The sequence below is a fragment of the Lipotes vexillifer genome, unplaced genomic scaffold (genome assembly GCF_000442215.2).
Source record: "Lipotes vexillifer unplaced genomic scaffold, Lipotes_vexillifer_v1.1 scaffold1261, whole genome shotgun sequence".
Lineage (NCBI taxonomy): Eukaryota > Metazoa > Chordata > Mammalia > Artiodactyla > Lipotidae > Lipotes > Lipotes vexillifer.
In genome coordinates, this window is record NW_006796548.1 from 847,276 (window position 1) to 869,005 (window position 21,730).

At 49.4% G+C, this 21,730-nt stretch overlaps 1 protein-coding gene across 3 annotated transcripts; it reads left to right on the forward strand.

Annotated features, from left to right (window-relative positions):
* The first annotated feature begins 527 nt into the window (after window positions 1–527).
* Window positions 528–20,962, forward strand: LCK (LCK proto-oncogene, Src family tyrosine kinase). 3 transcript variants are annotated; one of them, XM_007468674.1, is made up of 13 exons: window positions 528–662; window positions 11,935–12,044; window positions 12,339–12,420; window positions 12,610–12,700; window positions 12,947–13,045; window positions 13,197–13,300; window positions 14,074–14,223; window positions 14,489–14,641; window positions 14,783–14,962; window positions 17,122–17,198; window positions 17,290–17,443; window positions 17,525–17,656; window positions 20,306–20,962. In XM_007468674.1, the coding sequence occupies exons 2-13, from the start codon at window positions 11,940–11,942 to the stop codon at window positions 20,506–20,508; spliced, it is 1,530 nt and encodes a 509-aa protein (XP_007468736.1). In that variant the 5' UTR covers window positions 528–662; window positions 11,935–11,939; the 3' UTR covers window positions 20,509–20,962. The 3 variants fall into 3 exon arrangements, with proteins under 3 accessions (XP_007468736.1, XP_007468737.1, XP_007468735.1); XM_007468675.1 differs by lacking the exon at window positions 528–662 and adding an exon at window positions 11,398–11,522 and having other exon boundaries at window positions 20,306–20,952; XM_007468673.1 differs by lacking the exon at window positions 528–662 and adding an exon at window positions 11,769–11,837 and having other exon boundaries at window positions 20,306–20,950.
* The last annotated feature ends 768 nt before the right edge of the window (window positions 20,963–21,730 follow it).

Here is a 21,730-nt window from a genome sequence, read left to right on the forward strand (position 1 = left end):
GTTCTGTCCGTAAGAGGGGTGTTAGCCTACCCTCTGCATATAATAAACTATTGTCCTGTGCCCTGAGATGGCATGGCTGTGTCTAGCAGCTGTGTGAGCCTGGTATCTATCTGACTGGAACACGGGTGTCTGCTCTCCAGTGATGTTACAGGGATGCTGTCCTCTCCTCTGACTCTGAAGTGATGTTTTGCCCTCCGACTGTAATGAAAGGGTCACCCAGCTCTCAGACTGTGACAGCAGTGCTACTTGCCCTTCACTGAAAGCTGAGTGGGCGTCTGTTTGCCTCCTGCTCAGTGGGGTTTCAAGGCTGCCCTTGAATCTCTTGTCCAGGTGCACCCTGGGAGGGCGGGGGGAAGTTCTGTCAAATATCCTCCCTCACCTCCAAGTGCCACCCTCAGGGTGAGTAGGGCCTGGACTGGAGATGTATAGGACCCCTGAGGGCTGAGAAGCGGGGGGCTATGGCAGCAGGAAGCTTGGGGTGCTGGAGGCCTGTGGTTGTGCTGCTGGGGCCCTCAGGAGGCGGCAGGAAGTCAGGGTGGGACGTGGGCGCGGGGAGACACGCAGTGGCTACGACGGAGAGGGGAGCTGAAGCTGTGTCTGGGCAGCCAGGCTAGGCCAGGAAGACCATGTGAATGGGGCCAGAGGGCTCCTGGGCTGGGCAGGTAAGGAGTACTGGGAACAGGGGTCTAGGGGCTGCGGTGGGGGGCCTGATAGCCGAGGGCTGCAGCTGGGCCTGGGACCAGGCTCCGCAGGTATGCAGCAGCCCTTCAGGCTGGGGGACAGAAGAACCTGGCTGGAGGTCAGGTGGAAGACAGGCAGAACAGCCGGATCACCTCTTTCCTGCGTAGTTGTTACCTCTTGCCTCTGTCACACTGCCTGCCATCAGGCCCCACCTCACTGGGAGCATTTTTCTTGGGGATCTGGCACATGGATTGTCAGGTACTAAAAAGGCCTTCAGAAATCCCTTAATCCAGTCCCTCATCCCATGATGGATGAGCCTCCTGAGGCCCAGCCTGGGGTAAAGCACTCCCTCCCTGCAGTCTGTCAGCAAGGCAGAGGCAGAGAGGGTGATGGCCCTGAGAGAGGGTGATGGCCTAGGGTGTGACACACCTCCCCCTATGGAGCAAGGTGATGGGCAGGCTTGAGTCAGTGGTCCCAAGAATACTTCTGGTTGCTGGGGCTGACCCCAATGACAAGACTCTCCTGAGAGAGAGAGGAGTCGCCCAGAGCATCCAGATGGACACGTGAGAAGTGATTTTAGCCTCAGTGACCAACATTTTTTGAGAGAAGGAGGAGTCTTCCTTTGGGAACGGATGGGCATGTGAAGGGATATTTATCATCTGGCATGGGGCCTCCCGGGTGGAAGTATCTGACCGGACTCTGGGAAGTTAGGGGGTGAGAGAATGATGGGAGACGGGAAGAGGAAAGGCTATTTTTATCCCGGACAGGGGTGCAGTTGGCCCCGGGCAAGGACCGCGTGGACTTCCATCTGGAAAGTTGCCATTGTGTCGGCAGGAAGTCCTCCCCTCGTCCCTTTGCTCCCTCCCGCTCTAGCCCCCCTCCCACTGCTGCTGTCTGTGTAGGGCCAGTGGGTCCTGCTGATTCCTGCTTCAAACCCCAGGAAGGTGGTGACAGCCCAGGGAAGCAGAGTCAGCTCCCTGCCCACCCCCTCACTTTCTAGCTCTCAGCCTGCTGTTTATGGGGCAAATCCCCACCTGAGCCACACTTTGCAGGTTTCCCCTGCCTCCCTCTCCGCCTTTGGAGTTTTTCTTGAAACAGTTTCCACCGAGTCAGCATGTTCCTGCCTTTCTTTTGTCCCCAGCTCCAAGGCCTGCAGCCTCTTGTGGGGCCTGAAAAACATGCTGGGTCTCCCTACCCTCAACCAGACTCTGGACCGGCATAAGCCGTCCCCTCTCCCACCCAGCCTGTGCTGATAGATGACTCAGGGTCCCTCACCCTCAGGGCTCAGGGACAGAGATTCTTCTCTAAGGGAAAAAAGGCCAAGTGATGGAGCAAGAGAGTAGGCGGAGGGTTCAGAGGACGGGAGAAGTCTTCCCTTAGGTGATCCAGGAGGCTTCCTGGAAGAATCAAGGCAGTTCTGAGAAGGATAAAGGCCCATTCTGCAGAGTACCTAGGACATGAAGCCAAGGTCACTGTCCCTGGGTTGTTTCTTGGGTCCCAGGAGGGCAGAGGCCTCAGGGCAAGACCAAACACAAGAGAGCCAGCGGGTTTGGTGTAGCGTGAGGGACATGCATTTCAGAGCCAGGTGGACCCAGGCACAGTTCCAGTTCTGCCATTTCCTTGAACAAATGGCTTCATTTCTCCGAACTCTAGTTTACTTATTGGTAAAGAGGCAATAATAAATCCCTCCTTACAGAGTGCCTGTGGGGAATCAAAGAGAAAATAATGGCTGTGATGTGCCCTGGGTAGTTTCTGGCATGCAGTAGGTGCTTAAAGAGGTTAGGCACCCCATTCTGCAAATTGTGCACCAAAGGGTGGGGGGGATGTCTGCACCAGAATTACTCCTACTCAGCACCTTGGGCAGGCCAGTGAGCCACCCATTCCCTCACACTTGTGGTGTGGCTTTGCAAATGAGCTTGTTTCCTGTGTGTACTAGTGGGTGTGAGAACTCTAGATTGGGCCACAGGGTCTGTTTTAGAGGAGGGTCTCACACACAGCTTCACACAGACACACACATGAACCCTCCCTCCCTAGCCAAAACACCATTCATATCATCATTGGAAAATGTTTGTGTGCATGTATGTTCAGAGGCAGAGGCAGGGACCACAGATACATCATACACTGGATCTTACAAATCCATCCACACACCCACAAGCTGATGGCTTCAAGGCCAAGCTCAACGTAGTGAAAGCGATGCTGAGGGGAGCTGAGTATGTGGGTGGGATGGGGGCAGGTGGGACAAAGATACCATCCAGGTGTTGGTTTGAAAGCACCTGGAGGGCTTCCCAGGTGGCGCAGTGGTTGAGAGTCCACCTGCCGATGCAGGGGACACGGGTTCGTGCCCCGGTCCGGGAAGATCCCACATGCCGCAGAGCGACTGGGCTCGTGAGCCATGGCCGCTCGGCCTGCTCATCCGGAGCCTGTGCTCTGCAACGGGAGAGGCCACGACAGTGAGAGGCCCGTGTACCACAAAAAAAAAAAAAAAAAAGAATAGTGAAAGCACCTGGAGCTGCATTTCCAATGCTTGTTCTAAAGAACGCTAGTCCCATGAGGCACCTGGAAAGAAAACGGTCTGGGGCAAAATCAACATGGTCTAAGCTACAAAATGTCCCACATTAACTTCACTATCAGCATTAGCTTGTTGAAGCTCTGAAAGTCTCCCCAGAGAAGGTGGCTGTTTGATTTTGTCTAACCCAGTGTTTTTCAGACTTCTGTGGTCGCAGAACCTTTTTTCCTGTATCCCCTATTCCATGCCTACACCTCTTGAGACAAGGAGAGGAGTGGAAGGGCAAGCTGTACAGTTGATTCTCCTCAAATGTTTGTGTCTCTTAGCAGAGTTTTTGTGTTCGTGGGGGCTTTGTTGTTTTCTGTTTTTCAACTACAAAATTAGCACATGGCAGTTTTTAAAAATTTAAACAGTACAGAGACATACAAAGACATATAAGAAATACAGCTCCCTCCAATCTCACTCCTGGGCTATGCTCATTGTGGGCAATTTGGTGCACGTCATTCCAGATTTTCCTATGTGTGGCTGCTGGAAAGCATACTGGTTAAGAGCCTTATCTCTGGAGGCAGGTGGGCCCAGGTTCAGCTCGCCTCTCTACCACTTATTTGTTTGTTATGAGGCCTCAGACAAATACCTTTACCCCATTTGGGCCTCAATTTTTGCATCTGTAAAATGGGGGTAATAATAGCACTTACTTCATAGGATTATTATGAGAATTACATGAAGTCATGCAAATGAAGGCTTAGCACAGAGCTTGGCTTAAAAGAATCCCCTGTATCTCCATATTTAAATGCAAACAGACTTAAACTCTACATTCTGTTCTGTAACTTGCTTGCCGTGTTGTATCTGGGACGTCTTTCCATGTCAACACATGGAGATCTACCTCATCTTCTCAGCGGTTTTAGCTAAATGTTGTTAACTTGGTTAATGGGTAATGGTGGTGATTTTGAGATGCTACTTCCTGTTACTGATCAGTGAGCTGAAGACAGGCCTTACTGCCTCCTGTGAAAATGGAGTGACCTGCCAGAGGGGCACCCACCTCTAATACAGCAGGCAGGGCCAAGTGGTTGGGAGCCTCTCTGACTGCTCACCTCTGTGTCCCCAGCTCTAGATCAGAGCCCGTCACATGAGACATACCCATTAAATTTTTGTCGATAGGCTGGCCAAGTAGGAAGAAAGTTATGTCTCCTCTAACTTACCAACAGAGGCCTAAGTCCAGAGTTCTGTCTCACAGTGTGGCATTTCCCCAGATATGGCCTGTGCATCATTGATGCAGGTGAGTGATTTTAGGGGGGTAATGAATGAATATTTACACATGTGAATTTAGGTATTATAGTATGTGTTTATTTTAATATATACAGATTTACACATGTGAATTTAGGTATTATAGTATGTGTTTATTTTAATATATACAGATTCCTATTTATGGCTGGTGATACAGGTTTTCCTTTTTTTTTTTTTAATTCAAGTATAGTTGATTTACAATGTGTTCTGGTTTTCCATTTATGGTAGTGAAGTTTCCATTTGAGGTAAATATATTAAAGGTGAAAAAGTGGTTTGTGGAAGTGCCAAAAATCAGAAAGGAAAATGAATGTATTTAAGGCTGGGGTAATGAAATACCCACGCAGGCCTCAACTAACTATTTTCATTTACTTAGTCCTTACTATGTACCGAGCACCATGTTAAGTACTTTATTATATGAGATCATCTACGTATCACATATTATGTTCACAACAGCCCTAGACGCAGGTCCCTTTTTTATTCCCATTTTGAAGATAAAGGAACGGAGGGAGGTTCAGAGAGGTGTAGTAACCTGCCCAAAGGCCCTCTGTCAGTGAGTGACTGGGAGGCCTTGAGAATGAACTTGGTTCACTATGATATGGATATGTTGAGCTGAGCCTCCCTGACCTGCAGACTTCCAGAAACTTTAATAAAGTGGTGTGGATCGCCAAACTGTAAGTAAGGCTTCGTCCTGATAAAACCCCCATGATGCAAAATACAGACGGAAGTACATGAGGAAGGGGGCTCAATAAAAGAAATTACTAGGTACATACACGTTACTAGTTGGAGGGCCTCTACCAAAAATACCAGCTTTAGAATAATTGCTCTGTAGCCCTTGTTTATGGCAATAACTAACTAGCGGTATCAGTTCTATGTTTAAACCACTCCCAGTTTGTGAGAATAAATCCATCTTGTTTGCATAAGAGAAGGCTTATCTTTTTGTTCTCTTTTTTGTGAACTCTGTGAATTCACAGCGTTTATTCCAAAGCGGTATTGTATCAAAGAGGAACATACAAAAAAGGAAGGAATTCAGGAGACATCCTTGTTTCACCCACTAGAAATTATTTACCATGCCTGTCAACCCTGATTCTCGAGTACCATGGTGAGGGTTCTGTGCAGGCATCCACAGCTAAGGCTATTCATCGAACATATGCAACTTTGCCAATAACCAAATCTTGGCCAAAGAAAAGGGCCAAGAAAATGTTTTAAATTATTCCTGACAGATTTTGCCACAGGGTGGCCCAGAGTGCAACAGTGGTCTGCAGTTGAAGAGCCTGCCTGCCCTTGACATAAAGCGTTAGTCCAAGAAACCCAGGCAAGAAGCTGGCACACATTTTGGACAGAATGTTCAGTAAATGAATCGGTTTACAGTTTAGGGGAGGAAAAGTGTTACATTTTTTTTTAAGGGGACAAAACACATTCTAGGCCCAGCCAGGTGAGACAATGTCTATGGAGTTGATAAAAGTGAAGAAGTTGGCAAGAATCAGAGCTCATTGTGATATGATTCCTAAACAACCCTGGGATCAGAAACTCTAGTCCAGGAGTTTCACGCAGCCTGGGATTTTTGATCAATTCTACACAGAGTAAGAAGGGCCACTCTGTGTGTTGGGCTCTGTGCAAAGAGACAAGAGGGATGGTACCTGAAATCTAGCCTTCACTCCACTCTCCAAGTTTGAAACCCCAGGGAGGGGTGGCCCTTTATAACTGGCACAAGGTGCTCTGTGAACCATGGACAGATCTTGAGTTTGACTGAGAACATTTCAGACGCTAGTCAGAAGCCTAGAATCTACAAAATTCCTCCTATTGACCTTGAATTCCTGAGTTGGGAGAAAAGAATGTCCTGTTTCATTCACCACAGAATCTGCCTTTGTTACTGGTTCTGAGAGTCCTGGGGATTCTCTGGATCTGTTTCCTTTTTCTTTCTTCCTTCTTTCCTTCCCTCCCACCTTTCTTTCTTTCCTTTCTTTCTTTCTTTCTTTCTTTCTTTTCTTTCTTTCTTTCCTTCTTTCCTTCCTTCCTTCCTTCTTTCCTTCTTTCCTTCTTTCTTTCTTTCTTTCTTTCTTTTTCTTCCTTCCTTCCTTCCTTCCTTTCTTCCTTCCTTCCTTCCTTCCTTCCTTCCTTCCTTCCTTTCTTTCTATGAGAAATTTATATTAAGCTTTAATTTTTAAAAATTTATTTATTTTCTTTATCTTTTTGGCTGCGTCGGGTCTTAGTTGCAGCATGTGGGATCTTTTGTTGCGGCGCGCAGGCTTCTCCAGTTGTGGTGTGTGAGCTTCTCTCTAGTTGTGGTGTGCGGGTTTTCTCTCTCCAGTTGTGGCACGCAGGCTCCAGGGCACGCGGGCTCTGTAGTTTGCAGCACATGGGCTCTCTAGTTGAGGTGCACGAACATAGTATTTGTGCCCACAGGCTTAGTTGCACTGCGGAATGTGGGATCTTAGTTCCCAGACCAGGGATCCAACCCGCATCACCTGCATTGGAAGGCGGATTCTTTACCACTGGACCACTAGGGAAGCCCATAAGCTTTAATTTTGATTTTCTTTTTGCCGACCTCATTTATTAACCTGGTTGAATCAGACTAGGATGGGACCCACATTTTGTACAAATAAATACATGCATATATGACCTCACAATTACATAGGGACACGCACAAACTATACATGCCCCCATTTTGTTGCACATCCATCTGCACACAGGGGCTCCTACATACCCATGGGTATGTACACATAAGCATGATGCTCAATGATTCACATGCCTCAATATGTGCTGACTTGTATTCACCAAGCAGGTAAATGTACACTCAGAAACATGCATTCCAGATAGAGGGAGAATTGCCTTAGAGAGAAAGGCCTTTGTTAACAGCACAATGATCACATCTTGATGGAGAGTGAACCCCACTCTGTCAGACCTCCCTCCCTGCTCCATTGTCTGCATGACCCCTCAGGATTCCCTGCCCGCTTTAGTCTCCAGGGAGGGAAGAATAGAGCAGAGTACCTTGAAAAAGGAGGTGGGGCCTGATTGGAGTCCCGCCTCTGCCAAGAGCCCTCATGTGCTATTTCGAAAACCACTTACCTTCTCTGATCCGCCACCTTCTCCATCTTTAAAATGAGGCTGGTGACTTACATGAGTGCTTCTCAACTCTTCCCTCCAAGGACTCCTTTGCCCTTCCCCTGTTGTACTTTTCCCATCTTCCCCCATGGATCTCATGTTTTTGAGGGTTTTGCTGACTGAATGACCTCATTTAGGTACTAATTTTCTTGTTTTCTAGTTCAAATTTTCATCAGAGACTTAAGTATGCATTGAAGAAACGATAACGCAATTTGTCATACTGAGAAACAAATCATAGTACCATTTCCCTTCAGATTTTTGAAATATTGAAATAACCTTCAACATTATCCTCGGGCTTCATAGGAGCATGTAGCTCCCAGTGGCTGAGAGCCACTCACCAAAATAACCTCTGGCATTGCCAGGTCTTGGGGTCTTCTGATTGCTGCCAGGCCCTATACTCCAAAACTCACACTTTTGTATAGGGCAGGGCCTGCTACCTGCAGCTGGAGGGCTCCAGGTGCACTAAATAAGCCACAGAGGAAACACTAGGGGTCAGATATCCAGCAGAGTTACTGAGTACCTTTTGGCTTAATTTAACACAGCTTAACTTTTTCTCGCTCCTGGCCCGTCCTTTTATTTATTTATTTATTTATTTAATTGACATATAGTTGATTTACAATATTTTGTTAGTTTCAGGTGTATAGCAAAGTGACTCAGTTATGCATATATACATTTTTTTTCTGATTCTTTTCCATTATAGGTTATTATAAGATACTGAACATAGTTCCCTGTGCTATACAGTAAATCCTTGTTGTTTCTGTGCTATACAGTAAATCCTTATTGTTTATCTATTTTATATATAGTGGTGTGTATCTGTTAATCCCATACTCTTAATTTATCCCCCACCCCCTTCCCCTTTGGTAACCATAAGTTTGTTTTCTATGTCTGTGAGTCTGTTTCTGTTTTGTAAATAAGTTCATTTGTATTATTTTTTAGATTCCACATATAAGTGATATCATATAATATTTGTCCTTCTGTGTCTGGCTTACTCACTCAGTATGATAATCTTAGGTCCATCCATGTTGCTGCAAATGGCAATATTTCATTCTTTTATATCTGGCCCCAGTCCTTTATGGCAGGCCGAGATTTATCCAGGATATAGGTCCTGCCTGCATGCTGTTCTGGACCCTGGCCCAAGGCCTTGTGGCTCCTTTTCCCTCCCCACGTGACCCCAGCCTGGACAGGTACAGTTTCCAGCCCTACGAGCTTCAGCCTTCAGAAGGTTCCTTCTGCCCTGTCTACCAGACTCCCCTCACTGCTGCACCCAAGTTCATCCCATTTTCTCAACCCCAAACTTTTCTCATCTTTCTCTAACCCTTTTTCAAAGCCTCTGAGAATGTCAAGCCTGGAAGGGACCTTACTGATCTAACTTGACACCTCATCTGATGTTGGTGTTCTCTGTGTAATATAACCAACCTGTGGTTTTCCAAGGCCTATTTGAATATCACAAACAATGGGTTGCTCAGGACCTTACTAGACAGCTCGGCTCATCTTAGGCTGGTTCCAGGTTGTTATCAGTACTTTTCTGGAGGCTTTTGCTGCTGATCAGTTCTTAGCCATAATAAAATTAGCAATCAAAAAAATAAAAAAGCCATTTGCAGCCACAGAGCCGAGCAAGATTTCTCAAATGTCTCCCCAGGACTCCTAAAGTAGGGGGAAGAGTATATGCGTGTACACCTTTCCTTGAAAGTCTCTTGATTTGGCTTAAAATTCCATGTACATTTTGTATTTTCCTCTATTTGTAATAGATCTATGTCTGTTTAACTATGTGAACAAGGTTTAACTATGTGTTTGACACTCATGCTTTGGGAGGTACACACCCGTGACTTCCGGTACTCATGAAAGGTTATAAGTATCTCAGTTTAAAAAAACATAAGCTTATCAACTATACTCCAATATAAAATAAAAATTAAATTAAAAAAAAAAGAGGGCTTCCCTGGTGGCGCAGTGGTTGAGAGTCCCCCTGCCGATGCAGGGGACACAGGGTCGTGCCCCTGTCTGGGAAGATCCCACATGCCGCAGAGCGGCTGGGCCCGTGAGCCATGGCCGCTGAGCCTGCGCATCTGGAGCCTGTGCTCCGCAACGGGAGAGGCCACAACAGTGAGAGGCCCGCGTACCACAAAAAAAAAAAAAAAAAAAAAAAAAAAAAAAAAAAAAAAAAAAAAAAAAAAAAAAAAAAAAAAAAAAGAAACATGAGCTTAAAGCCAAGAGGATTATTTACCAGTCCCATTCTCCCACCCTCCAAAGCAGGGGTTGGTAGGGCAGAATGGGCACTGGTATAAGTCTTTCTCAGCTCTAAATCAAGCCAACATTCATCTAAGCTTATGAGAAAGGGTTGACGATCCCCAGTTGACAGAAAAGGCAAAGTGAGGCTGGGGAAGAATGATTTCAGCAAAGAGACACAGTAAGTTATCAGAACCAGAATTTGAACATAACTCCGGGGCCTATCCTTGAATCTTTTTTTTCTTTCTTTAATTAAGATATAATTGACATAGATCCTTAAGTCTTTTTTTTTTTAAACTAATTTATTTATTTTTGGCTGCGTTGGGTCCTCGTTGCTGCGTGCGGGCTTTCTTCAGTTGTGGCGAGCAGGGGCTACTCTTCGTTGTGGTGCGCAGGCTTCTCATGGCGGTGGCTTCTCTTGTTGCGGAGCACAGGTTCTAGGCACGCGGGCTTCAGTAGTTGTGGCTCACGGGCTCTAAAGCACAGGCTCAGTAGTTGTGGCACATGGGGCTTAGTTGCTCCACGGCATGTGGGATCTTCACGGACCAGGGCTCAGACTCGTGTCCCTTGCATTGGCAGGTGGATTCTTAACCACTGAGCAACCAGGGAAGCCCCGGATCTTAAGTCTTGCTATAACCAAAAAACCACCACTGGTCCCCACTTCTACTTGGTCCCAGCATGTATTAGCAACTCTAGCTTTATTCTGCCCCAAACAGTTGTGTGAGTTTAAGCAGGCCTTTCTGGTCCTCTGTTTGCTCATCTAAAATCAGAGGTTAGACCTGGTGGTTTCTAAGACCTCTGTAGATGGGAGAATCTCCATCAACCCTCCACATACCAGTCAACATTTATTAACAAGAATAGTTCTGGGTGCTGGGACATTCAGGCAAATAAAACACAGCTTCTGCTCTTGATAAATCCCCCATCTCATCAAGGCGGTAGGGGAAGCAGGGGGACTGACACATAAATTAGTGTAATCATGGCACTCAGTGCCTAAGTTGATGATTGTGGTCTAAGTGGAATGCTGTAGGAGCAAAGAGCTTTGGGCATTGGGAAGGCTTCACAGAGAAGGTGATATCTGAGTTGAAGCTTGAAGGTTGAGTTAGAGTTCAACAGATGGGCAAAAGCATTCCAAGGCAGGCGAACCACATAAACAAAGGCACGTTGTAAGAAAAGAGCGAGAGGTTTTTGGGAAGACTAGCTCAGAACACAGGCTGTGTGAATGTGTGTGTGTGTGTGTGTGTGTGTGTGTGTGTGTGTGTGTGTGTGTGTAGCAGAATAGACTGAGGAGGTGGATTTGATTCTGATATTAAAGGTTCTTGAATGCACAGTAAATTCAATTAAAATTTACTTGAGGACTGCTGTTTCCAGGCAGTCCTGAGGAGCAGCCCTGGGGGAGGAGGTGCTGCAGGGATTCCCAGGAGCTTCAGAGTGAGGTCCTGCCACATTCTGCTTCAGGCAGAACAGCTCCACTTTTACCTGCTTTATCTATGAGGTTCGGCTTGATTTCATCTGACAAAAAGTTTCCACTGCTAAAGCAAGCAAACAAGTAAAAGGTATGGCCAAGAGGGCCGCTGAAGTGTTTTCTGATGGGGAGAAGCAGAAAGAAGCCTCTGAAGGAGACTTTGTGTGGGGGCGTTTGGGGGAGCAGAAGCCTGATGGCTGACATTCAGGAGAAAGGGTCTCATATTCGGCTTCTTCGTCTGGAAAGGGGAATTGTAATTAGGAGGCGGGGTGCACACACCCCTCTGGTAGGGGAGGATCAAAACTTAGGCCTTCCCTAGGGCTTGGGGAAGTGTATGTGATCTCTAGTAGGTAGTCCGCCAACTTGGGGGATGGGCAGAGAGAGCGGGAGCGGGAGCAGGGAGAGGCAGGAAGTGGGCAACTAGACTAACAAAGGTGCCTGTGGCGGTTTGCCCAGCCCAGGTGGGAGGGCGGGGCCTAGGCCTCAGCAGGAGGGCATTTGTGACTTTACTGGGAGCTAGGACCCCATTTCAGCTTTTCTGTGGCTTATGAATGGGGGCTGGGGGGCTGACAATCTCAGGTCCTTCTGGAAGTTCCCAGGGCTAGGCCTTAGCATGTCTGATGTTGCAGGGGTAGATCTTGGGGGAGCCCTTTCAGCCCCCTCTCCATTCCCCCAGGGACCATGGGCTGTAGCTGCAGCTCAAACCCTGAAGATGACTGGATGGAAAACATCGACGTGTGTGAGAACTGCCATTACCCCATAGTCCCACTGGAGGGCAAGGCCATGGTAAGAGGCGAGACAGGGGGCCTGGTGCGGGAGTCGGGTGGGTGTACGACCCAGAAGAGAGAAACGGACCACCACAATAGGTCCTTGAGATAACAGCGAGCCCTCTCCCCTGCAACAAAAAGGAAAACCCCGGAGAGGGAAAGGGGTTCTCATAAGGTCACGCAGCAAGTGGTTGGCAAATTCAGTGATAAAACCCAGCCAAGCTGAAGTGAAGGAGAGCAGGGCAGTGGGGAGGCAAGCCAGGGTCTGACCCAGCCCCCAGCTTTCTGACTCCACTCATCCCCCACCCCACAGCTGTCCATCTGGAATGGCTCTGAAGTGCGGGATCCACTGGTAACCTACGAGGGCTCCAACCCCCCAGCTTCTCCACTGCAAGGTGACTTCAACCAGCAGGGCCTGGAAGAGAAGTCCTGTGGACCCTTGGCTGTCAGCCTCCATCTCCTTACCTACTCACCACCTGTCCTTCCTCCTTCCCCCTCAGTCTTGTCGGCTACCATGTAACTCCTGAAGTCGCTCTCCCAGCCTATTCCAGACAGGTTCTCCCTGACTCCCCCTGTCTTTACAGACAACCTGGTTATCGCCCTGCACAGCTATGAGCCTTCCCACGATGGAGATCTGGGCTTCGAGAAGGGTGAACAGCTACGCATCCTGGAGCAGTGAGTGTCCCCTTCACCCCATCCATCCTTGCCCTGCCGTAGAGCGTGAGGGAGTGGGGATCTCCGGTACTGCAGCCCCCCTGCGGTCCCTGATCTGGCTTGCAGTGGGTGCCCTTAAGACAAAATGGGAGTCTTCGGAGTGTTGAGCTGAAGGGTGGGGTGGCATGGCCTAACTGGGGGCTCTGAAGGGGGTTTCCAGCCAAGTCCAAGGCTGAGCAGACCGTGCTAACCGCCGCTGTCGCGCAGGAACGGCGAGTGGTGGAAGGCGCAGTCCGTGACCACGGGCCAGGAAGGTTACATCCCCTTCAACTTTGTGGCCAGAGCGAACAGCCTGGAGCCCGAACCGTGAGTGGGGACTCGTCGTGGGGGATGGCTGGCCGTAGATCCCGGGACCTCGGAGCAAAGGAGAGATGCTAGGGGTGGTGTGAATGCTGGAGGGTGATGGAGGAAGAACGGACCAGCAGACGAAAGAAGCCCTCGCTTCTGCCTTGCTCAGCTGGTTCTTCAAGACCCTGACCCGCAAGGACGCGGAGAGGCAGCTCCTGGCGCCCGGGAACACGCACGGCTCCTTCCTGATCCGAGAGAGTGAAAGCACCACGGGTGAGCGGCTGGGCTGGCCGGGGGGGGGGGGGGGGGGGGGGACTAATCCTAACATTACTTGTTTTACCAGTTTTTCTGTAGTGTTTTAATAGAGCTGATCACGCCTTGGCTCCCGAAATGCTCTCTTTCCTGTAGGTTCTGATTTTCTGGTCCTTTCCCTTCTTTAGTTACTTTTTGTTTCTTTTACTATGCCTTCACTTTCTCCTACCACCTCTTAAATACAGACTTCCCCCAAGGTTTGAGTGTTATCCTTTTATTCTTGTCTCTGTCTATACCTTATTCCCTTCAAATCCCATGACTTCTCAAGAATGTATTTACTCCTATTTCCTCCATGGAAAATCCTCCAAAATCTCTTTCTTCACCTCCTTCTTGGTCTTGGACCCTAGCTCTGCATGGTCAACTGCCTCCCATGTAACTCTGCTTGACATCAGAAAACCCCTCATTTTCTCTTTCCCCCAAAGCCAGTTCCCTCTAAATCGATGATCTAGATGATCTAAATGGCACCATTCATTTTCCATTCATTCAGGCATGGATTCTCTCTTCCAAAGTCCAATCAGCCACCTTGTCAATGGATCCTTCCTTTAAAATGTTGTCATATTTCTTGGGGGGGCGGGGGGCGGGGCCGCGGGCTGGGGCAGCGAGCAGAGGTCCGGGCGCGAGGATCCCGCGGGGTTGGTGTGGGATGGGCGGGGGGTGGCGCGTCGGAGGAGGTGCGATTCGCTGGAGGCCACCGCCCCCCTCTTCTGCGCTCCTTCATCCTTTCTTTTTTTCAGGATCCTTTTCACTGTCCGTCCGGGACTTCGACCAGACCCAGGGAGAAGTGGTGAAACATTACAAGATCCGTAACCTGGACAAAGGCGGCTTTTACATCTCCCCCCGCATCACTTTTCCTGGCTTGCATGAGCTGGTCCGCCATTACATGAGTGAGCACGGCAGGGTTAGGGTTAGCACCTGTGCCCTATCAGCCTGCCTCCCCCAGTTCCTCTCGGGGTACCCTCCATCCATCTCTCAGTATGCTCCTTCATTCCCCCCGCAGTGGGTGAGGTGCGGTACCTTGGAGCCCCAGGGATCAGGTGACAGCTCCACACACCTCCACTGCCAGTCCATTTCCCCAGGTGGGGACTGGGTGGGCCCCAACCCCCAGTCCCGCCTTATTGACAGCCTTACCCTCCTCCCTTGTCCTCACAGATTCTTCAGACGGGCTGTGCACGAGGTTGAGCCGCCCCTGCCAGACCCAGAAGCCCCAGAAGCCGTGGTGGGAGGATGAGTGGGAGGTTCCCAGGGAGACGCTGAAGCTGGTGGAGCGGCTGGGGGCTGGCCAGTTTGGAGAGGTGTGGATGGGTGAGTGAGGCCCTCCAGGACTGAGGGGAGGGGAGGCATCTAAGGTCGTGAGAGTCCCACGACAGTGCCCTGTTTCGGGGCAGCTGCCTGGCTCTGGGGGCATGGGCTCCGAGTGATTCCCCCAACCCCTCCCTGCCCCAGGGTACTACAACGGGCACACGAAGGTGGCAGTGAAGAGCCTGAAGCAGGGCAGCATGTCCCCCGACGCCTTCCTGGCCGAGGCCAACCTCATGAAGCAGCTGCAACACCAGCGGCTGGTCCGGCTCTACGCGGTGGTCACCCAGGAGCCCATCTATATCATCACGGAATACATGGAGAATGGTGGGCGCCGCCCCCGTGCGCGGCCGCTGGGGGGCACTGCCGTCTCCTCTGCCCCTGATGGAGGCGGAGATAGGCCTGGCTCAGCACTGAGGTTTTTTAGAGGAATTCTCCTGAGCCCCCAAAGACTCACTTCCAGGGGCGACTATAGGGCGTGTGGAGAAGGGGGTGTGTTGTTCGAGCCCAGCTTGAGGTGGCAGAGGCTCTGGAAGAGCATTCACCTCCCCACACGCCCCCTTCTCTGACCTACAGTCAGTCCTGTTTGCTTTCTTCAAATCCCACCTTGATCTAAGGATGCTTGATCTCAGGAGATGGGTAGGTCCCTAGCCCCATCTCTCTCCCTTCTGCCCCTGAGCCTTGACAGTGCTCCAAAGCCCTCTTTTTCAGTTCTGGGTGAGCCCCTCCCCCTCCCTCAGTCCACTGTCGGACAGATTGAGAGCCCCAGGAAGGTAAATAGGAATTTCTAGACCCAGCTTTGGGCCAAGTCCCTGTGCCACCTCTGATGCTCAGTTCCCCCAAGAATAACAGCAGAAATCTAAACAGGCTTATCCAGAAATAAGAGTAGTCATTAAGGGCTCTAGAGTCTGACTGCCTGGGTTAGAATCCTGGCTTCAGGACTGTGTGGCCTTGGGCTTGGTCACTTCACTTCCCTCTGCCATGGTTTCCTCATCTGTAAAATGGTGATAATAATGCAATAGCAACTTCCTTACAGGGTCTTTTTTTTTTTTAATTTATTTTTGGCTGTGTTGGGTCATTGTTGCTGCTCGCAGGCTTTCGCTAGTTGTGGCGAGCGGGGGCTACTCTTCATTGTGGAGCATGGGCTTCTCATTGCGGTGGTTTCTCTTGTTGCAGAGCACGGGCTCTAGGCGCGCGGGCTTCAGTAGCTGTGGCACACGGGCTTAGTTGCTCCGTGGCATGTGGGATCTTCCCAGACCAGGGCTCAAATCCGTGTCCCCTGCATTGGCAGGCAGATTCTTAACCACAGGGAAGTCCCCTTATAGGGTTTTTGTGAGGATGGAAGTTAATGCATATAGAGCAGTTAGAACAGGGCCTGCCATATAGTAACAGCTTAGTAAGTTTGTTGTTATCTGGCTCTGATTCTTTGGGAGTATAAGATCTGTCCCTCTTTCAGGAAGGGAAAAAAGCTGTTAATTGGCTAATGGATTCTGGAAATGGCAAATAGCAGACCACCTTCAATTGGTAGTTGCTTGGAGTTCTGTGTTGAGAAGGATTCTGAGGTTCATTGGAAGTGAGTACCGGGATTAGCAACATCTGCCATGGATACAATGAAGGAATGGCAGTTTATGTCCACATATTTGCTGCCTCTGGGTCTTTGCCTTCAGTGACTAATTCAGAACTCATAGTGGAGACAGTCAAGTTGTCATCTTCACGTAGGGTTTTAGTCTCTTGAGAAGGGCCAGCGGTCACTAGCTCTGTTCCAGCCACTCCCATCCCTGGTTTTCTCCTAGTTACCCTCTGCTATCCTCTGAGGTCTCTCAGTCCTCCAGGACACCTCTTTCCAGATTCCATTTACTACATTCAGCATATATTTATTGCTGCTTACTGTGGGCTGGGAACATTGATTGATTGCTGCTATCAGTTATGCACACTAGGAAAACCAAAGTTTGTGCCATAGGAAAGTTCCAGTATACCATGGGGAAGGTAGATGATGATGTAATTTATTATACTTGGTAGGATCTAGAGAGGCTTTCTAGAGGAATAGTCTAGCTGGGCCATGAACAAAAAGAATTTTTTGCATGAGACATAGGACAAAGAGACTTTGGGGTGAGAATCCAGGGGTCTATGTGGAAAATCTTGCAATTGTCTAGGGTGGGTGGAGTAAAAGAGGCAGGAGTGGAGGGAAGAGAAGAAACTACAGATGTGGACCATGCAGGGCTTTGGATGACTGGCTGAAGAGTTTGGGCTCCACCCCACTGGTGACAAGAAGCTTGCAGACCCCTCCAAGTAGCCCCCTAGTCCCCGGGAAAAGGGCATCACACATCCCGGGCATCCTCACTCTGAACACACACTCCTCCTTTTTCAGCTTTTACTCTTCCTTTCCACACATCAGACACTGCTTCTAGACTCCCAGTTAGGGGAGAAGGGTCTGAAGGCTTTCCCTTGGGGCAACTTGGGTCAGCAACTCTTGCTTCTGCCCACAGGGAGCCTGGTGGATTTTCTCAAGACCTCCATAGGCATCAAGCTGACCATCAACAAACTCTTGGACATGGCAGCCCAAGTAAGGAGACTGGGGAGGGGATGGGCATGGGCACAGGGCAGTGGGATAAGGATGTCGGGCCCAGGACTGCTGACCTGTACCTGGCCTGCAGATTGCAGAGGGCATGGCATTCATTGAAGAGCGGAATTATATCCACCGTGACTTGAGGGCCGCCAACATCCTGGTGTCTGATACCCTGAGCTGCAAGATCGCAGACTTTGGCCTAGCACGCCTCATTGAGGACAATGAGTACACAGCCAGGGAGGGTAGGTACGGGACATGAGGGAAGTCTGCGGCCTGCAGGGTCTGGCCAAGCAGACCCAGGTGACCGCAATTCCTCCCTCCAGGGGCCAAGTTTCCCATCAAGTGGACAGCACCAGAAGCCATTAACTATGGGACATTCACCATCAAGTCGGACGTGTGGTCTTTCGGGATCCTGCTGACGGAGATTGTCACTCATGGCCGCATCCCTTACCCAGGTCAGGGTCAAGTGCAGGAGCTGAAAGGGTGATGGGGAAGGGCAGCAAATTCATGTCTTTCCACTTACTTCTTCCCAGGCTAAGAATCTGAAACTCTCTAGCTGCTTCTCCTCTATCATCTCAGGGGTGGCACTCCTACATCCCCAATTAGGTGCACATCTCCCAGGCCTGGCTTCCATCTCTGTCTCTGGATGTCTCTTCCCTCAACAATCCCAGCTCTTTTCTTTAGTTCTAACACTGGCAGCCTAATATGTAGAAGAGGATCTGGCCTGCGAGGTAAGAGGCCTGCTTCTTATTACCAGGTCTGCCACTAATGCTTTCTGTTTGGTTTTGATCAGATCATTCCTTTTTTCTCCAGTTGTAAAACGTGAGGTTAGAACAGTACCTGACCCATACGAAGCACTCAGGAGTGTTAGGTTTTATTATTAATCACTATGGGCAAGTGACTTGGGCAGGTGACTTTACCTCTCTGAGCCTCAGTTTCATGATATGAGAAGCAAGATTATTTGTGAAAGAGCTTGACTCATAGTAGGTGTTTACTAAACACTGACTTCCCGTCCCTCTGAAGCCTTCCATGTAGAGTGAGAGAGACGTGTAAACAGCTAATTCCCACCCTCTCCCATTCCTCCCTCTATCTCCTGGACAGTCCTTTACCCCTGAATTCAGCCAAGACAGGAATGAAATTTTTTTTGGAAGGAACTTGCTAGGAAACTCTGGGGAAAGGAAATAGGATACAAAGACAGGGTAAGGAAGTCATGGAGCACAGTGGCCGGACTTGCAGAAGCTTCCTACATCCCCATCAGTGTGTACAGTACTTTGCTCCTGGGAAGGTAAAGACACCTTAGAATCAGGTGAGGGTATGGAGGCATTCCCTGCCCTGGACTTGCCCCATCACAGAGTCCAGCGGCAGCGCTGGGGCTAGAAACACATTTGTTGTCCTGCCAAGAGCTCACACTGCTCCCCTAGAGAATTTTTCTATTAGAAGAATAAAGGCAGTAAAAGCATGATGATAAATGGCAACTGACACATGGCTTCAGGGTCAGGGAAACTATGGGGAGTGATGGGGACCTGGGTTAACTTGCATCTGCTCTAGCAGATGGCTGCTATTAAGACATGGGGGCCCAAAAAACAGATCTTTGTTTTTTCAAGAGAAGCCAAAACTTGGAGTTTTAGGAAAATTTTCCCATTTCCAAATATTGGTGATGATTCACATTGTTTAAAAATGCCAAAAAGGGGCTTCCCTGGTGGCGCAGTGGTTGAGAGTTCGCCTGCCGATGCAGGGTACACGGGTTCGTGCCCCGGTCCGGGAAGATCCCACATGCCGCGGAGTGGCTGGGCCCGTGAGCCATGGCTGCTGAGCCTGTGCGTCTGGAGCCTCTGCTCCGCAACGGGAGAGGCCACAACAGTGAGAGGCCAGCGTACTGCTAAAAAAAAAAAAAATTGCCAAAAGGGGGGATATCCCTGGTGGTCCAGCAGTTAAGATTCCATGCTCCCAATGCAGGGGGCACGGGTTCTATCCCTGGTTGAGGAACTAAGATCCCACATGCCAAAAAAATATATATATATACACACACAATAACAAAAAAAACACTATAAGGGGCCAAGCCAAAGTAGGTCTGTGGGCTGTGGGCTGTATGTAGGCTGGGTGTAGCCAATAGGTTTGTACCCTTGTTCCCTGGCCTATGTCCTTCAGTGTCCTGATTTTGAAATCTGAGTGACACATAGCTAGAGGCCCCCCAGGGGAAAGGCCTGGGGAAGAGAGGTCTCTATTGACTAGGGTCCAGTCTGAAGCTTTGTAGGAGTAAAACTTCTGTTTTGCTAGGACCCTCTAGCGGTTAGGCTCTGGGGACTGCCTGTCACAGTCTCTTCTCGGGAGAATGAAGGAGAAACCAGAGGCCATACAGGTAATTTAGAAACAGGGAGCTATATTTCTGCTGTGACCATGCAGTTCTCCAGAGCAGCTCCTCTTGGGATCTACATGCAAAGAGCCTACTATGGGGGCCAGGATCAGCACCAAGGGAGGGAAGTGGCCCAAAGATGATTTCATCTGGATCATGGAGGGGCCTAGTGAATCTTCTCTGCCCCATGCAGGGTCTGCCTTGCTGGGGTCCAGGGTCCATCTGGATTCCTGATGCAGAATCTCATGTGCCTGTTCTAAAAGCTGGAGAAGCCTCCCCATTGTCCTGGCTGTGGGCCCCCACCCTGCCCTGGGCCCTGACCACTCCATCCTTCCCTACCAAATAATCATCATTACAGGTACTCTTTATGCTGCATCTCCTCTTCCAGGCAGCATCCTCAATGCTATATATACACTTTCTCTTTCAAACCTGATAACACCTCTATGAGGTAGGAGCTACTGTTATCCCATTTTCCAGATGAGGAAACTGAGGCTCAGAGAGGTGCCATGGCTCACCCAAAGTCTCAGAGCCACATGTGTGCATTATTGAGTGTTTAAGCCATAGCAGACACTACAAGTGGCACGACTGACATTTAGCAGTTACGTGAGTATAGCTTTACCATTGATGAAGACCAAGATCCCTTTGGATTGGTGCTCACACCATACCAGTTGTCAAATATCTTGACCATCACCCCTGCCTGTGGGCTTCCAAAGCCTGGAGCCTTGATGTCAGTTCTCCCATCAACCTCTAGGGATGACCAATCCTGAGGTGATTCAGAACCTGGAGCAAGGCTACCGCATGGTACAACCTGACAACTGTCCAGATGAGTTGTACCACCTTATGATGCTGTGCTGGAAGGAGCTCCCGGAGGACCGGCCCACCTTTGACTACCTGCGCAGCGTGCTGGAGGACTTCTTCACAGCCACAGAGGGCCAGTACCAGCCGCAGCCCTGAGGAGCCTAGCTGGCTGGGGCTTGGAGCCCTCCCCCTACCTAGCCAACCTGGCTCGGGGAGATGCAGTTCCTGTGTTACACCCATGTGGCCTATGCACATATGGACTCTGCATGTGAATCCCGCCCACGTGTGACACATACACTTCTCGTGTCCTGTACCCGGGTTCTGTAGTTGGGTGGGCTCTGCACATATGTCTTGTACGTGTGTGGCCTGTGCATATATGTCTTGGACACTGGTCCAAGTTGTCCCTTTCTGGGCCCGCCCACTTCTGAGGCCACCAAAGAGAGGAGAGAGGGCTGTGACTGACACCAGCTTCTCCCCACCCCCTTTTCCTTTCCCCTGGTCATCAAGAAGCTCCTTGAGGGCCGGGACCTTATCTAATACCTCTGTGCGTTCCTCTTTGGTGCATGGCACCCATAAGGAGCTCAATAAATGTCTGTTGGTGAAGACTGCACATCTTTCTCCTCCGCACTCCAATCTCCTTTTCCTTGGGAGAGGGGAGTGAGCGTTCAGAAGATGGAAACTGGGGCACCCTGAATTGGGGTGAAAGATGGGATGAAGGGATGTCTGAACTTTTTCCAGCCCTACTGATGTTGGGGGCCAAGAAGAGGTCCCTATACTTTGCTGTGTGGGTTCTTTGAACCCCTTCAAACCCCCACCCCAAAGGATTATGGGCAACCCCTACCCAGAACCTCCTAGAGAGTAGATGTGTCCCAAGACACTCCCCCCTCCCATTATAAAAATGCAACAGCATTTTTGAGAGCTATTGATTTAAGGACTATATTTGACCTTAGATATGTTCTGATTCACCTTCAAGGTGTTTTTAAACATTGCATTTATTCACTCACTTAACAAATATTTATTGAACATCTACTGTGTGCTAGGCATGATTCTGGGCTCATAGGATATGCAGTAGATAAAATCTCTGGAGCTTACACTCTGTAAAGTAAGATAGACAATAAGCATCGCAAAGAAGTAAATGGTATAGTATGCTACAAGGTGATAGTGCTAAGGGGAAAAAAGAGCAAGGTAAGGGGAGTTAGGAATGTCACGTTTTAGGGAGGTTTGTAGTTTTAAAGAGGGTGGTCTGGGAAGGTCTCATTGAGAAGGTGAATTTTGAGCAAAGATTTGAAGGTCAGGGAGTGAGCCACGTGGTATGCAGGATGAGCAGTCAGGCAGAGGGAACAGCCTGAGGCAGAAGCTTGCCTGGCAAGATCTGAGA

Excerpts from the sequence above, each read along its gene's own strand:
- LCK (XM_007468673.1), top strand. The coding sequence starts at position 11,810 with ATGGGGGCTGGGGGGCTGACAATCTCAG. Across the intron at positions 12,701-12,946 it reads CAGCTACGCATCCTGGAGCA|GAACGGCGAGTGGTGGAAGG; the intron begins GTGAGTGTCCCC and ends GCTGTCGCGCAG. Across the intron at positions 17,444-17,524 it reads TGAGTACACAGCCAGGGAGG|GGGCCAAGTTTCCCATCAAG; the intron begins GTAGGTACGGGA and ends TCCTCCCTCCAG.